The following is a 17,996-nucleotide window of genomic DNA, read 5'->3' as shown; positions in this document are numbered from 1 at the left end:
ATAGGATTGCAAGTTTGAAGCATATTTGGAAACTTTGTTCTAAGAAGGAAAGTCTTTGGGTGGATTGGTGTTATAGATACCTGATTAAAAACAGAAGTTTTTGGACAGTGAAAGCAACTGGATTGAGTTCAGGATTTTGGAAGAAGCTACTTGGAATTCGATCAATGGCAAGGGAACTACTGAAGCATAGGGTGGGGGCAGGGAAAGAAACTAGCCTATGGATAGATTAGTGACTGCCAAATGGTCCTATAGAGCAGCAATTGGGGCTCAATGGTGTGGAAATTCTTCAACTGGACAACACTCTCTTAGTTGATAGCCTAATTTCAACCACCAATGGGTGAATCCAAACACAATTCAGCTACATCAATTCTTTCAACTTGAAACATTCCTTTTACAGCTTCAGGAGCGCTACCTCAGCCCACAACTGATCAAGATTCCATTGAATGGTTACCTAGTCCTACCAAAATATACTCAATGGCACACACCCTTGCCTAATTCAGCCCACCATCTCCAATCTTTCATTGGCACAAAGTGGTATAGTTCAAACACCACATACCCAAGCACAGTCTCATTCTTTGGCTAGCAGTAAGGGGTAGATTGTATACACTTGATGCCAAGCCAGTTCGTCACAAGCACTACACTAACAACAGATGCTATCTTTGCAAGGCAGATTGGGAATCCTTAAATCATTTGTTCTTTAAATGTGAATACTCTTCTCACATCTGGCAGTATATACAAGAGGTAGCAGGGTTTTATATTATGCCTAGCAACTGGTCACAACTAGTACTTTGGTGTTCCACCCATTGGAGTTCATCTGAGTTTTCTCTTCACAAGCTTTTATGGGCTGCAGCTGTATATTTCATCTGGATGGAGAGAAATGCTAGGGCTTTTCGCAATCAATCAACCTCTGCTAACACCATCATAGGCCAAATCAGTAGCTGTGTTAGAGCAAGACTTGCAACAATCAAGCTAAGAAACTCATCTGACCTGAGACAAATCACTTCCTACACACAGCTGCAAAACCTCTTCCGGCAAACATGCACCACGGCAGGTGGACACAGCTGGTTACTAGCATGAAGGGAGCATCACAGGTGTGGCACATGATGAGAAGGATAATTGGTTTGTGTCAAAGTTACTGGTTGATATGCACCGTTGTAGTTAGAGTAATTTGTAGAGTTGTTTATCTTGTATGTGAACTACTGTTGGCTGTTTTCTTTTGGTGTAATCATCCCCTTCTTTGGGGATCACATTGTACATTCTTTATCTTATTATATACAAGCTTATCCATTAACAAAAAAATTAAAATAAAATAAGCTTACCCATTTACTCTTCATTACATCATATGTTCCATCAATGGTCACTACTCTCAATCTCAAAGTTTTTCAGCAAGGTCATAGCCACTCCAGTCATTAAACACAAAAATCATAGTGAGCTTTGACTGTGACACTTCTTCTCTCTCCACAATATGTTTGTGGGTCACTACTTGTTATCACCAACCAATGCTCAACAAGTACTAGATAGAAATGTTTTTAGTATGGATGTCCTGAGGGGTTCAAACAAGGCATTAATGGAGTGTGGGACGTGGAATGGGTGGGAGTAATAAATGAGGGATAAAATAATCATTTTAGTTAAATGATATTTTAGAATAAATGATATTACAAAATTAAGGATTTTTTCCTACAATTTTAACTGGTAAAATTAGAGAGATTATTTTTTAAAAGGTGTTTTAAAATTATATTTATTCAAACATAAGGAATACAATAGTGCATTACCAATACAGACAACATTACCCATACAGACTACAAAAAGAAATATATCGGATATTCTGTCATATTTCTTCCATTTTTGTCAATAAATACAGTTATATAATATTAAACACCAATCCATTAGCATCCTATTGTACAAAGCCTCCAAGCTATATTTTATAATTTTTCATACATTTTAGATATTTAAAAGTCTTCAAAACTATTTACACTTTTAGAGATTTCTACTCTCTATAAGAATATACAATCTCTCCAATATTATAAAACCTTTCAACATTCTCTATAATACACCACCGACTCTTTACACAATTTCGGAAGATTCTACAATTACATCCTTCTCATGCCATGCACATGCACACTTCGTCACCACCCACTTGCCACCTGCATGGCATAACCTCTTGCAACTAAGCAACTAGTGCCACTTTGCACATTGGGAGAGAGGAAAGATGAAGCACAACAGTTCAACCTTGAATAGCCCTTGATCATACAATGCTTAGCAATTCTAGTTGTTTCACAGAATTTTGATTTCTTGAACTTTGTTCAATATATAGGTTAGTCATTTTACGATGGACCACAACTATCTGCCTCATCATAACTGCTGTTGCGCATGTCTGAAAAATGTTGGACTGACAATTAAGAAGAAAACTTTTAATATTCCGTTTAGAATTATTGAATTGGCAACTTAAATATGAAATTGAAGGAAATTTTTTATGTTAGGTAAGAAGCCGATTCTATGTTACGTACCAAACATAGCATAAGTAATTTTTTTTTTTTTTTCTTTTTTTTTTTTGAATTGTATACTCGGTTGCTATAAGTTTAAAGAAATTTTTCTTTTCTTTCGTGGCATAACCGATTCTATGAGACAAAATGATCTAAGTCGAAATGTCGAACGAATCCCACATCAATTGGCGACAAAAAAAATAATAATTTATATGGGCAAGAGTCACTCCACCTAAGAAAAAAATTTGCATGTGACTTGTGCATATACTTAGGGATGGCAATTTCCTCCAACCCGCTGGGTTTTCGTTCCTCTCCCCTCCTAATGGGGCGGATTTGTCACCTCCATAAATGGGTTTTGGGCGGATATGGTAAAAGAATGGAAAACCCGAAGCAGGTTTGGGGTGGGGGCGGATTTAGTGATGCCCCCACCCGACCCCGACCCCGACCCCGATTTTATATATATATATATAAAGTATTTATTTAAGTTAAGTGTCCATTAATATATTTTGACTAAATATTCACTAGAATCACTACTTACTAAAATTTCACAATTGTGCACATGATTCAATCTTCAAGAATCAATCAATGACTCAAGATCTTAGTATTATATCCTAAGTTTAGGAATTAATTCAACAGCTTCAACTTTATCCCAATTAAATGGAATATGCAGGGCAGAGTCGGTGTTTTGGTTATCGGAGTAGAGATAGAAATGATATACCAATTATAAACCTGTCTCAAAATTGGAATAAAGTTGGTATGATGAATTTTTTAATGGGGCGGAGTAGGGTTTAGTCAACTCCATCGCAACTCCATTCCATTGTCATCCCTACATGTACTGTTGGTTGAACCTTATTAATAAAGACATAATCAGGCTCGGTGGCCCATGACCCTTTCAATTTCTTTCATACTATTTTTATCTATATATTATAACTAAGTATTTTAAAATTGTCCCAAAAAGTTTTCAATCTTTGACTCCAACTTTGCACGCAAATTAATATTTTCAATATTTAATATATTTTTTTTTTCTAGCATAATTGATACCATGAGACGAAATGATCTAAGTCAAAGTGTCGAACTCCTACATCAGTTGGCGACATAAAAATTAAAAATAAATAAATAAATAAGGATTTATATAGGCAAGAGTCACTGAAAAAATTTGCATGTGACTTGTGCATTGTTGGTTGAACCTTATTAATAAGGATATAGTCAGACTCGGGTAGCCCATGACCTTTTCAATTTCTTTCATATTATTTTTATCTATATATTATAAATTCTTCTTCTTCTTTTTTTATTTTACCTGGCAACCAAATCACTACTTATGTTCTAACGAGCAACTTCAATGCTCTTTTATTTTGGACTCTCAAACTCATAATTTGAGAGATGGATAAAAAGTGAGCTCTCCAATAGGCACTTATTTTGGGCTCTCAGAATTTGAAAATCTCAAATCTGCTCTCAAATATAGGAGCTGCCAATTTTTTTGGCAAATCTCTTTAATTGCTCTACGACGCTGTTTCTTCCTATCTCCCTCAATCCCCTTCGTTGCTTTCTCTGTCCCTTCCATTGTTATCTCTGTTGTTTCTCTCTCCCTCTCATCTGCAACTTCTATTATTGCCAGATTCTGAACTTCAGCGGCGGATTCAACGATCTGGCCCACTGAAGGACTCCAAGGTGCTACTCAGGCTGCTCGTGGTGGGTCTCGAATGAAATTGTTGAAATCCATCATCGTCCTGAAGATGATTACCATTATTAGGGTTTAGGTTGGGTGTATTAGGGATTGAAAAGGGTAGTAATGAAAAATTGGTCTTGGCCTTAGGGCCACGGAGAGACCTAGCGGCGGCATCGTAGGCACGTGCGGTGGCACCCGCGAAGTCGAAGGTGTCGAGCCAGACTCGAGTCTTCTTCCAGGGGTCTCTGATCTCATAGGCGAATCGGCCCCACAACCGCTTTCGCACGCCTCGGTACTTGGGCTCTCCGTCGGGGTTTCTGGGTGGTCCGATCATGGCTCCCTTCGCTGCTGCCACCACTTTTGCCGTCGCCATGGTTCTGGGTCATGGCATGAGCTCTAATGAAGAAGGCGGTGGCGATGATGATAAAAAATCAACCGGGGATCGGATGAATATGATGAAATCTTGTTTTTACAATATAGTTATCATCTCTTCAATTGAATTGTTAATCTTCTTTATTTCTCTCTCATCTCTCTCTCATCAATTTGTTTGTTTGTTGGAGAATGGAGTTTGTTTCGTCTATCTCTTTCTATCTATATTTGCAATGGAAAAAGAATGGTAGTTGAAAATGAAAGTTGGGAATGGTAGTTAAAAAAAAATAGTGGTTATGTCAAAAAGTAGTAATACACCATTGGAGTAGAATTGCTAAAATATAGCATTTTAACATTGTAGCACCTCTCAAAATATAGATTTGGCATGCAAAAATAGCATTTTATTATAACTAAGTAATTTAAAATTGCCCCTAAAAGTTTTCAATCTTTGACTCCAACTTTGCATGTAGCGATTTATTAGTTACTCTAATAAAATAAATTAAGTTTGAGTAGTGTTATTGTGAGAGAGTTCTCACAAAAAGTTTAAAGAGCTTACGCTTATGAGTAGGGATGGCAACGGGGGCGGGTTTAGGCGGGTGTACCCTCCCCCGCCCTTGCAACCGTTTAAAAACTCCACCCCTGTCCCCACCCAAAATCGCAAAAACGGGGGAACTTTTCACCCCATCCCGTAACAGTTAAACATTTATTTATTGTTGAAATAGATTTGCCCTTCTTTTTTTTTTTTCCCCCTCATCTTCAATTCTTCACCATTACAACTTTCATTTTAATCAAATTCATTTGTTACTTTAATATTATTATATATGGTACTTAATATATAGTGGTAAATATATATACTATTGAAATAAAAGTACTTAACTAATTTATCTATCTAAACAGGACGGGGCGGAACGACCTCCCCCCGCCCCCGCACCAAACCCGCGCGGGTTTTTATTACTTGAAATCATCCCCGCTCATATAAACAAAACAGTTCCCCAAAATCGCCAAAAACGAGGCGGGTCGGGTAACCACGGGGACGGGTCAAATTGCCATCCCTACTTATGAGCCACACGATTCCTATTTTTAGAGATTTAAAAGAAATAATTAATTAAAAAAGAATCATTTGCAAATAAGGAAACAAAACAAAGTTTTCTCTCTCTCTTCTATCCACGATCTCTCTTTCTCCCACCCTCGTACCAATCTATATCTTTGCAATTTCTGAGTGACAATTATGTTCTGTTTGGTTAGCAACTTGTGATCCATTAGGATCTAGTCCCAATTAATACCACCATTTGTGAGAAAAATAATGTAACCAACTTTATACCCACACTCCAACTCTACAATGAATATACCGTATATACTGCACCATTCAAAGATAAACAAACTGTCCGGATAAATGGATTACTAATGTTAATAACTTGGATTTGTTTTTTGTAATCGGTATCAGTCGCCGTACGTTCTCCTTATTCACAGGAAATGCCCTCCTTCTAATTCTCTGTATCGAATTTCAATACAATCACAACTTAAAAATCAATTGTCAACTTTAATCCCCATGATATTTCTCTAATTGCACCAAAAAACTTGGTGTATTGAAGATTGAATTTTTTATTTTTCCTAGTTGAAGATTTAATCTTTAATCTGCCTATCTTATCATAAGGAACTAATAACAATTGACTATTAAAACTCCATGAGCTTGAATCAATCATGTTCAAACTTAAATTGAAAAATCTTCTCTTCAATCCTTGCCACCCTTCCTTGAAGAGCAGCCCCAAATTTTACTTATGATATTATGCAGGCCATTAGTGTTGATAGCTTTCTTAGACAAGTAATTTCCCAAGAAGACAATTGAAACACCGTTCCACCTTTCCAGCCCTCCTCATAGCCATCGTAATTTCTTCTTCATCAAGAGATATGGAAACGACTCAATTTGTTTAGTGCAGGTGGATAGACTCTTTGATCGAAAGACAAAGGTTTAACTATTATTTGAGAAAGAGACAGATTCTTTGAGGGTTAACCAAGAGAAAGAAAGAGACAGATTGGTTGAGGGCTAGTTAGCCAAGAGAGAGAACATATATGGAGAAACGAGAGAAAAAACATTTTTGTTTTCTTACTTGCAAACGATTCTTTCTTAATTAATTATCCCTCCCAAATCCCTAAAAATAGGAATTATGTGACTTATAAGCGCGAGTTCTTCAGACTTATTGCGAGAGCGCTTTCGCAATAACACTCCTCATTAAGTTTTCCAATCTTTTGACTCCAACTTTGCATGCAGCGGTTTATTAGTTACTCCAATAAAATAAATTTATGACTCCTATGCGCTCTCGTAATAACACTCCTCATTAAGTTTTCCAATATTTTGTCTCTAACTTTGCATGCAGCGGTTTATTAGTTACTCCAATAAAAAAAATTTATGACTCCTATGTGTCAATTATTTCAGATCTCGATTAATCATGTTATTTTCAAGATTTAATTGTGTTACTTCTTTGATTAATGAAAATTGCAACATGATGAATGGAAACTGCAACACAATTAATCCAAACTCGAAATAATTTTATTGCATTTGAATTTGTACATCAATAAGATATACTAACTTACAAAAATATATCCCCCGATGTTTTTTTTTTTATTATTATTATTTCTTAGAGGACATGTTTCGGTCCCATAATATACATACTATTTTAAGTCGGGAGTGTGATTCGAAAGCGAAACTTTAAGAACTTACCTTCTGAATCCCTGACAACGCCTCTATGTCTTTAGAGGCACATATTCCGATTTAGTAGTCACGATGATATGAACAGAAAATTTCTCAATGTCAAATGTAACTGAAGAATTTATAAGAAAACAAATTCTCGCTTGCCCTCTTTACAAGAGGAAAAGTCGATGTGGGACATAGATGAGCACGTGTGTGTGTGTGTCTATATATATATATATATATATATATATATATATATATATATATATATATTTCTTTTTTTTAGAGCACGGAGTCTAGGGAATACTTGTTTGCTTTGTTGGCCACTTGCCTCGCCGTCAGTAAACTCATAACTTGAAGGGCCTGTCCTCTTTCTCCCTATTTGCAAGTAGTTTGGGAAGTGTTACGTGCACCTTAGTAGAAGAGGAAACGGCAGATCTCATCGCAGATGGCAGATCTGTTCCCCTGGCTTGGCGGTCTAGTTAATCCATTTCCCAAATGTCTTCCCTACCTTTCAATGGAAGAAGCCAACACACACATCATTTAAGATAGGAGTGCGATTCGAAAGAGAGACCTCAAATACCTTCCAAATCCCTGCTATCATCACTATATCCCTGAAAACCTCTGTATATATACTTGCAAACATATATATATATATATATATATATATATATATATATATATATATATTCATCCAACACCATAAGTTATGTCCATTAATGAGTATTAAGACCAGTGCTTGGTTTAAATTTCAAAAATATAATGAGGGGTGTTAATCACAGTTGCCTGCGCGACTATGGAATCTCAGTCGCTAGTTTAGCTGTTGACGCGTATATTTCCTTTTCCCATAATTAATTCCCAATTTTTTGCTAACTTCCTTTTGGGTCTCTCATTATATATAATTATCATAAATTCCCTCTTCACAAACTTCTACAAAATTCCATATCTAAATATTTGAAGTTCCAACACTAAAATTTTCTTTTTTACAAAAGTTTATATCTAAATGTTTGAAGTTCAAATCTGAATTTTTTCAGATCTGTATTCTTTGTATTCGAAGTATTGCTCTTATTTTTCAGATTAAAAAAGTAAAAAAAAAAAAAAAAAAAAAAAATTTATCATAAAATAAAATAAAATAAAAGTACTATAAAATTTGTTTAGATTATACTTTTTTTTCATCTGATTTTATTTTTTTTATTTGAAAAACAACAGAATACTTCGAAAGAGAGAATATGGATTTTAAAAAATCATATAATTTTAGAGACAGAACCAGATTATAATTTTAGGTTCAAATACAAATAATACGGATCTGAAAAAATTCAGATTTGAACTTTAAACATTTAGATATGGACTTTTGTAAAAAAAAACAAAATTTAGTGTTGGAACTTCAAACATTTAGATATGGAATTTTGTAACAAATAAAATTTTAAAGTGAGAAAGAATCGTGGAAGTATCTGAAGAAAGAAATTATGCAGGCTAGTATAGTAATTATATATAATGAGAGACCCAAAAGGAAATTAGCAAAAAAAATAGTAATTAATTATGGAAAAAGGAAATATACGCGTCAACCACTAAATTAGCGTGTTAACCACTAAACTAGCGACTGACATTCCACAATCGCGGGACCAGTATGATTAGCACCCCTCAAGTATAATATATTCAGTCCAATGCCACAACTCGTGTCCATTAATGAGTTTTAAGATCACTGATTGGTTGATTTTGCAATCCAACTGGCAACCTTAGTTATTAGATTCTCATTTTTGAACATCAAATGGGTATCTTAGATTTCGGTCTAACGAAATTTAATTTAAAATTTGTATTAAATTGTTTTCAATTTTAAAATTTTAATTTAAAATTTGTATTAAATTATCTTTAATTTCAAATTCAAAATTTTGATTTGATTCCCCAAAACTAATCAGAAGAAGTCCGAAAGCTTCTTAGAAGAACTTGGATGATAATTCATGATGATATTAAAAACAAGGGTAAAGTACAGAGACACCCCCTGAGGTTTGCCTAAAGGACATCTAGAGGAAAGTTTGCTCATTTTGGGACAACCACACCCCCTTGTAAAATTTGCCATCCAAACAAAGCCTTAAAAGATGTGAAAAGTCTATTTTACCCTTCACTATTTTATTAAATTTAATTATAAAATATCAAAATACTTAAATGACCAAAATACCCTTGACACCCAATCAATCCAACAAACCACCACACCAAAATCCACAACCATCACCATCCCCACCCCCAAACCACCGCCACCATCTCCATCCCCAACAACCACCCCTGCATATTCCGGCAAACCTTCACCCTTCACCACCAATCATCACCACCAATTAATTACAAAGCCAAACCCAAAAATAAAAAATAAATAAATAAATAAATAGTCAAGCCATCACCATCGAATTTTTCTCTCTGGCTGTCCTGGCTCGCCGACCGCCATCATCCAAAGCCGAGCTCGCCGTCGCCATCATCCACGGCCGAACCATGACATCACTGTCTTCAGCCTTGCACATCACCGAGCTCGCCGTTTCCTCCATCCCAGCCGACATCATCAAAGCCGAAGTTCTCCGCCGTCATCCTCATCTGAGCCGCCGCCGATTCATCCATGACACGAACCAGTCCGTCTCCACCGGCCGAGTTCTCCTCCTACCATCCACAATCGGCATCTCCACCACTACCCATTAAACTCACCACAACCATGAAATCCCCAAATCGTCCGAGGCAAAAGCCCTATGTGTTTTGTTCTATCTATCTAATACACACACACACACATAGAGGCGTGATCTGTGACCTTCCACTTCCAATTACAGCGACGGTAAAGAGCTAGAAGCGGATCGGACGATGCTGACGATGAGCAAACTATCCGGTGACGACCAGCCACGATTCTGATGATGCAAAGAAAACCAACGAAGATGTAGTCCATATTAGCTCTAAGATTGTACGACTTCGAATCACTGTTGGATTTCGGAACAGAGGACTCGAACGGCGACAGAGTGCACTCAAGATTTGGGGACGAACCGAAACCATAAGGTTACGGCGAGTGAATATTATTGTTGTTGTTGGTGTCGAGGGGAATGAGGTATGTTAGATGATGAAGTCGTCGTCAGTAGCAGCTACGGAGAATTTGTCGTAGTCGGTTGGAATCTCGTCACCATGATGGGTCGCCTGCCTTGCTGCCGCCACCACCACCACTACCACGTGAGAATGATGATGAGGCGGTGGCGGCGATGGCTGAGGAGTGATGAAGATATAGTGTGTGGCTGAAGGGTGATGAAGATGTAGTGTGTGTATCTTTTCTGTACGAGCATAGAGTAGAAGACCTCTCACGATAGGGGCCTCTTTCTCGTACCTCTCTAGTATCCATTGTCATGGTGTTGGTGGCGGCGGGGAGAGGGTTCTTTACACAGGTGGGTTCGGGTTAGGGTTTCGGATGGGTTTGGGTTGAGGTTTAATCCAAGGGTATTTGAGTCAATTAAAATGTCAATTTTATACTAAGGGTAATAAGGTCAATTCACCATCTTCAGGATCTTTTTGTCCATTTTTCAAACTTGAAGGGGTGTCATTGTCCCAAAATAAGCAAACTATCATTTGGGTGTCCTTTTGGTAAACCTCAGGGGGTGTCTTTGTACTTTACCCTAAAAACAAATATTACTATATCATTTCCTATCATATATTACTATACATATATATATATCATCAGTTACAATTAATATTCAATCTCATACCCTACTGTAGGTGCAAAATTTCGCCCAACCAATAATGATTGAGAAAAATAAAACAACTCACTCAAAAATAATAAAGATAAATAAGAACAGTGTGTAGAGAAGCGTAGAATTGCTTGATCCTTTATTGGAGGTCTTGGCCTCTATTTATATACAAAAGATTGCAAAATTATGGTAGGACTCGCGTTGCTTGCCCTCCAATTCTTTCTATATAACCATTCTTGTCTAATAGAGTTCTTTCCATTGTCGAATTTTCCATACATAGAAATTGCCTTGTACAGAACTTCCTATCCGAATTTTCCTTCTACAGCAAATCCTTCAAATGGTAGGATTTGTGCATTCTTGGACTGAATATATTTTGATCCGGCTGGGCTTGGGTAACAGGCCGGATGTTAAATACTCATACGCTGGGTTGACGACAAGCTGGGCTGATGACTTCTTGATTCGGCCTTGATGGAAGTTGGAGGACAAATAACAATGGTCTTGGGCTGTAAATACCCCCCACTTGGGCTTGAGCATGATGGGCCTTATATGTCCTTGGAATGTAGATATGGGTAGTGGTGACGTGTGCCCTTTTTATTGGAGGGAGAGTTTTTTCCCTCCACACTTTGCCCCAAATTTCATTTTTAATTGAGTGACGGCTCCTATTAGAGAGGGAATTGAAACCGGTTTTTACTTTGCTTCAGAAACGGTTCGTGGTCTTTCATTATTACTCCGTCACACAAGATTCTGCAAGAGTTACATTTGCCCTTGCTGCACTTCTGCGTTCTTCATTCCATCGCTTCCTTCGCTTTGTCAGGTTAGTTTCGCATCTTTCTCTTCAATCTTTCATTATGAGTACTTCATCTACTCCCGAACGTGTAGACCTTGGGGATTCTGAATCCACACCTTCATCTTCCCCCGTTCGCATTAGGGCTCCCCCTCCTAGGGTTTCTACAGATCGCCCTTTGTTGAATCCATTAGGTACTTCCCCTCTTCCAACCGAAACATCCACCTCAGGCTCTGATTATGTTCTTACCCATGAAGAGAGGAAAACAATCATCTCTATTCGCCGTATCAAGTTCTCTATTGCTTCGGTAATGGAAGAATTTGATATTCCTGAGGGAGTAGAAATTGCAGAATATCCCGAGGGCACCGATTTCACCTCCGGCGAGGGAATTGAGGAGGATGAGTTGCTTCTTTCGGTAGGGCACCTTAACGCCCTCCGATTCCCTCTTCATCCCTTCTATCATTTAGTTTTCAATAAGCTAGGTCTTTCCCCCCTTCAGGTAAATCCTAATTTCTTTCGCATCCTTTCGGCACTGTTGGTGCGCCGAAAATTAGAGGCTCTGGATTTGACCTTTGCCGACCTTCTGCTTACTTACAAAATATCTAAGCATGGGACCGAGCCTGGTCGCTTCTTTTTTACTTCTCCCTTTCATCAGAGGATATGCACGAACCTCTCTTCATCCGAAAAAAAATGGAAAGAAATGATGGTTGTAGTTAAAGGAAAATGGTTCGTGTCCCAATCAATTGCGCTCCCTATCCCGCGCAAATTCGGGAAATTAGGTATAGAATATTTAACTTCCCTTCATACCAAGTGTTCTGGCTGCTTTCCTTGCCAAGTCTTAATATTTCGCCGTATTTATGAGTTTCTTGGTGTTTTTTCAGCTACATTCCCATCCTCCGCAGCAAGGAACAGACTTTCTTTTCTTGAGGAACGAGTCTGGAGTGACCCCTCGCCTATCGAGGACCTGTTAACTTCTTCAAACCTCAAGGACATTGCCTCCAGTGCCGTTGCTGCAGACCTCATGGACCTGTCTCTACCATCCTTTGACAGTTTCCCTATGACTGAGGAGGAGATCCAGAGGGCTGAGGCTTTAAAAAAGAAAGCCGAAGATGCCCAACCCTTGGTCGTCATTGGATCAACTGAGGATGAAGTGGAGGTTGAGGAACCACCATTGAAGAAGTCTCGCCTCAACCCCTCATCCTCTGGCAAGGGCAAGGTCCCTTCTAAAAGCAGAGGGAAAAAGGCTGGAGAGGCCGAACCTGAAGATGAAGTCAGGGCCTTTGTTCTAGCCGAGACTGGGGCTCCTTGGACTCCTTCCTTCACCAGGGCTGACAGGTCAGTCCTGCACTCAAGGGATTCTGTGATTACAGACCCTTCAGCTGCACTGGCGGTGGCTCGAGGAATGTAGCTCCCAAAGGACGAGGAAGCCATCAGCCAAATGGGGTTGGAGCAACTACTCCCCTCTGCCCCAGTCCGGGCCATAGAGGTTCGCATTGCTCCTTCAGAATTAAGTTACTCTTGCTTGCTTATGTTTCTATTTATGCTTATATTTTGCTTTCCCTGTTAAACAGAGTCTATACCACACCATGGCCCTCTGCGCCACTGCTGAAGCTCAATCCCTCTCCATCAAGAAGTTGGAAAAGGATCTTGATAATGCAGAGAAGAGAGCCACTACTGCCTCCACCAATCTGAAGATAGCGTCTGAAGCCAAGGATGCGTATAAGAGGCAGTTGTCAGCCTCTGAGGCTAAGGTGGATTCTCTCCAGGCCGAGGTTCAACGCCTGACCGAGGCTCTTACTACTTGCTTCAAGGCGGGGAAGCAAATGCAGGGGCGCTACTCTTGTCTGGCGCACCTGGCTAATGCTAAAGCGTTCCGGTCTGACTATAATCAGGGCTCAGGCCCTAAGACGATGGATCCGGATGCCTTTGACAAGAAAGTGGGGGTGCACTTCCCATACGATGAAGGGCCAGAGGCTTTAGAAGCTGAAATCCGCTTTGCAGAGATGGTGAAGGCACACCTGAAGGGTACTCCTAGCTCCCCTGCTTCTGCGGCTTCAACTCCTCCTACCTCAAATCCTAATGTAGTAGATGTTTTTGAATCTACTCCCTTCGATCCGAAGAGGAAGTAGAGCCATGTATTTTGTTTTTATGAACAACCTGTTTTGGGATAATGAATATAATTTTTCGTTTTAGGCTTGCCTGACTTGTTTTTGCTGTATGCTCTTGATACTGTTCACATTTCTCTGTCTGGTAATGTGTTTAAACACTAAACATTGTCTTTATGCTTCGGATTTATGCTATCCGTGAAAACGCAAGGATTGTGGGAGGAAGGAGATCCTTTTAACAGTTTAGTTGATATCGCAGGATGATTCATATGGACAATGATTTAACTGTTAAATGAACCCTTGCCTTTTACTTGCCTGTAGTAGGCATATACATACTCTTTCCTTCTCATGTGTTCCTGATGTGAGGTGGAGTATGGTAAACTTATGATATATCTGCATCCACAGGGTATTAAACACTTGGAGTCTGGTAGGAAGAGTTATGATCCGGGTACCAGAGGTCTAAAGCGAATTACTCCTTGGCACTGAGTGTGGAGGGATATTGCTGAGTAGGACACTTAGGGTCCGAAGCTGTCTCGGATACTTAGGATCCGAGGCGAATTATACATTCCCTGGCGTGGAGCCGGGGGGGGGGGGGGGGGGGGGTTTCGCCGAGCCGAACACTTAAGGTCCGAGGTGAGATTATCGCCGAGCCGAACACTTAGGGTCTGAGGCGAGATTTTTGCCGAGCCAGATACCTAGGGTCTGAGGCGAATGACCTACTCTGGTTTTGTCGAACCGAACACTTAGGGTCCGCGGCGAGAGAACTACTCCCCGGCGTTGAGTCTGAGGGGAGGTTTTGCCGAACCGGACACTTAGGGTCTGAGGCGAATGAACTACTCCCCGGCGCTGAGCCTGAGGGGAGGTTGTGCCGAGCCGGACACTTAGGGTCCGAGGCGAGAGAACTACTCCCCGGCGCTGAGCCTGAGGGGAGGTTTTGCCGAACCGGACACTTAGGGTCCGCGGCGAGAGAATTACTCCCCGGCGCTGAGCCTGAGGGGAGGTTTTGCCGAACCGGACACTTAGGGTCCGCGGCGAGAGAACTACTCCCCGGCGCTGAGCCTGAGGGGAGGTTGTGCCGAGCCGGACACTTAGGGTCCGAGGCGAGAGGACTACTCCCCGGCGCTGAGCCCGAGGGTAGGTTTGTTTTATATTTTTCCTCAAACCACTTATCATGAGGCCGAGGACTCAAAAATGATAGGAGGCCAAGAAAGCGAGTAACAGTGGCTGTGAAGTTTTCCATTTGTTGACTTTAGATACCTGCCTCCACTGATACTCCCTTCTTGGCAGCCAAATGTTGTGGACCACGCATATATGAACCGTATTTCTTTTCTATTTCTATCCGATGTGGGACATAGACTAAATTTTGTCAAAAAAGTCGGTGTAGGGAATGCCTCTGGTATTGAGCTTGACAGCCTTAAATACCAGTGGGCCCTCCTTACACCGTAATTAACTATTTGAATATTCCCATATATAACAGAATGTAGCACATACTGTTTTATCGATGTGGGATAGAAAGTTTTAACCACAGGCCATAAGTCATGTGTTTTGTGTCTTGTGTGCTTGTTGTTTTTTGTTTGTTTTTGTTTGTTTTGTAAAAATCCTTGATTATAACGCATAGTGCGACTTGACATGCGCATAAAAGTTGCGTAATCATAGAGTCGTAGGACCCCCCCATTTTTATAAAAAGAAACAAGAATATAGAAAAGTGTGGCTGACTGTGGACATATTCAGCCTTATTTGTGAAAAACTTGTAACAAAATTGACAAACTTAACTAATGGAAATACCTTTTTAGGTGTATTGCGTTCCAAGGACGCGCAATGGGACGTCCGCCAGCTTCGGCCAAACGATATGCTCCTTTCCCCACTACTTCGGTAACTCTGTAGGGTCCGGTCCAATTAGGCTCCAATTTCTTTACATGAGCTATCTCCTGCTTCAAAACCCAATCGCCTACCACAAAGCTCCTGAATCTGACGCGTTTGTTATAACTGTTACACACCTGCTGTTGGTATGCCGCGAGACGAATTGCTGCTGCATCTCTTCTTTCGTCCACCAAATCAAGGTTATGTTCGAGTTGTTGCTCATTGTTCCCCTCTAGTACCAAGGATGTCCGAAGGGTTGGGATTATGGACTCGGTAGGAATGACAGCTTCGGATCCATATGCCATAGCAAATGGGCTTTCTCCCGTGGGTCGTCTTGGAGTGGTTCGATAGGCCCAAAGCACTTGAGGGAGATTCTCGTACCACTTTGTCTTCAATTTCTCCAACTTTTTCTTTAAGCACCCGAATATCGTGCGATTAGTTATTTCAGCTTGCCCATTGCCTTGTGGATGACTAACTGCAGCCAATTTTTGCAGGATTCCATGTTGGCTAAAGAATTTCCTTGTATTTCTGTTATCGAGGTTCTTACCATTGTCCATTACAATGACTTTTGGTACCCCAAACCGGCAAATAATGTTGCTCCAAATGAAATGTTTTACTTCTTCGTGGGTGACGCTAGAGAAGGCTTTAGCTTCCACCCACTTGGTGAAGTAATCTGTAGCCAGAAGCACATGTTCCTTTTTTTCCATGGTTTTGGGTAATGGTCCTACTATATCAATCCCCCATTGGGCGAACGGCCATGGATTAGCCATGGTGTGCAAACCTTCGGCAGGTTGGTGCTTTATTGGACCATGGCGCTGACACTTGTCACATCGTCTTGAGTATTCCTCGGCATTTCGAGCCAAGTATAGCCAGAAATAACCTTGGGTTAGAATTTTGTGTGCAAGGGATCTTCCTCCGGAGTGGTTTCCACAATCTCCTTCATGAACTTGTTTTAGAATTGTGAGAGCCTCAGTAGGGGTTAAACACTTGAGATAGGAACCGGAGAATGACCTTCGGTACAACTGGTTATTGATGATTGCGTACTTAGCCGCGGTAAGCCTAAGCTTCCTTGCCTCAGCTTTCTGACTTGGGAGAACCCCTTCCTTGAGGTAGGCCTCGATTGGATCAATCCAGCAGGGCTCGCGTGGTACTTCCGGGATCATCATCACCTCTTACCGGGGATTAATGTTGGGTTCTTCGAGAACATCGATTGGAACAAGCCGAATCAACTCTTCATCTGAAGATGATGCGGCTGCGGCCAATCGATCCGCTTTGGCATTTTCATCTCGTGGTACCTGATGGAACTCGATTTGATCGAACTCCCGGATAGCACTCTCTACAGCATTTTTGTACGACTTCATACGTTCCTCCTTGGGAGAATATTGCCCTGTCACTTGATTGATCACAAGCTGTGAGTCGCTAAAAACTTTTAAACATCGTACCTGTAGCTGTTTAGCTAGCCGAAGTCCGGCAAGCATCGCCTCGTACTCGGCCTCGTTATTAGTAGATGGGAAATCTAGCAAAATTGACTGCTGTAGCTTGGTACCCTCGGGTGTTGTGATGTCAATCCCGGCCCCGGCCCTTTTTCGGTTGGAAGAGCCATCAACTCGTAACTCCCAGTATGGCTCTTGAAGTGTCGGTTCCTCAGGTTGATCTTCGTACTCTAGTAGGAAATCCGCTACCGACTGCCCCTTGTGAGATACCTTCGGTGCATAGGTGATGTCAAAAGAGCTAAGTTCAATAGCCCATTTTGTAATTCGACCAGACAGGTCTGGTTTAGCTAGGATAGCCCGTATAGGGTGATTTGTAAGGACCACTATGCTGTAAGACTCGAAGTAATGTCGAAGTTTCCTCTTGGCATAAATTAACGCCAGGATTACCTTTTCTGTCTTGCTGTACCGTGTCTCGGCATCCGTCATCGTTTTGCTTGTGTAAAAGATTGGGTGCTGAACCTTGCCTCCTTCTTTGATCAACACTGCACTTGTTGCTACAGCTGATACTGCCAGGTACAGGATGAGAGTATCTCCGGGCGTTGGAGCAGGAAGGATTGGGGGTTTTGTCATGTAGCTTTTCAATTGATTGAGAGCTTCCTACTGCTGAGGTCCCCATATATCTTTGTTTTTGGATCGAATAGCATCAAAGAAAGGTTTATACTTATCAGATAATCGAGATATGAACCGGCTGAGAGCCGCAATTCGGCCGGTTAGAACTTGCACTTCCCTGCGGGTTTTCGGCTCCTGGTTCTGTATGAGTGCCTTTGCCTGAGCTGGGCTTACTTTTATTCCTCTTTTATTTACGACGTGCCCAAGGAACTGTCCTGACGAGACGGCGAAGGA

General features: G+C 40.6%; 1 protein-coding gene across 1 annotated transcript; it reads right to left on the bottom strand.

Annotated features, from left to right (window-relative positions):
• Window positions 1-4,120: 4,120 nt before the first annotated feature.
• On the bottom strand, window positions 4,121-4,522 carry LOC132296160 (ethylene-responsive transcription factor 3-like). Its single transcript, XM_059794388.1, has one exon. It carries the CDS (start codon window positions 4,520-4,522, stop codon window positions 4,121-4,123), a length of 402 nt encoding a protein of 133 aa, XP_059650371.1.
• Window positions 4,523-17,996: the final 13,474 nt, after the last annotated feature.

This window comes from Cornus florida, unplaced genomic scaffold (genome assembly GCF_030987335.1).
Source record: "Cornus florida cultivar Cherokee Brave unplaced genomic scaffold, ASM3098733v1 CherokeeBrave_3.0.0_Hap2_Chr02, whole genome shotgun sequence".
NCBI lineage: Eukaryota > Viridiplantae > Streptophyta > Magnoliopsida > Cornales > Cornaceae > Cornus > Cornus florida.
This window is presented reverse-complemented; position numbering and strand designations above follow the sequence as displayed.

Coding starts and splice junctions, on each gene's coding strand:
- LOC132296160 (XM_059794388.1), bottom strand. CDS start 4,522: ATGGCGACGGCAAAAGTGGTGGCAGCAGCGAAGGGAGCCATGATCGGA.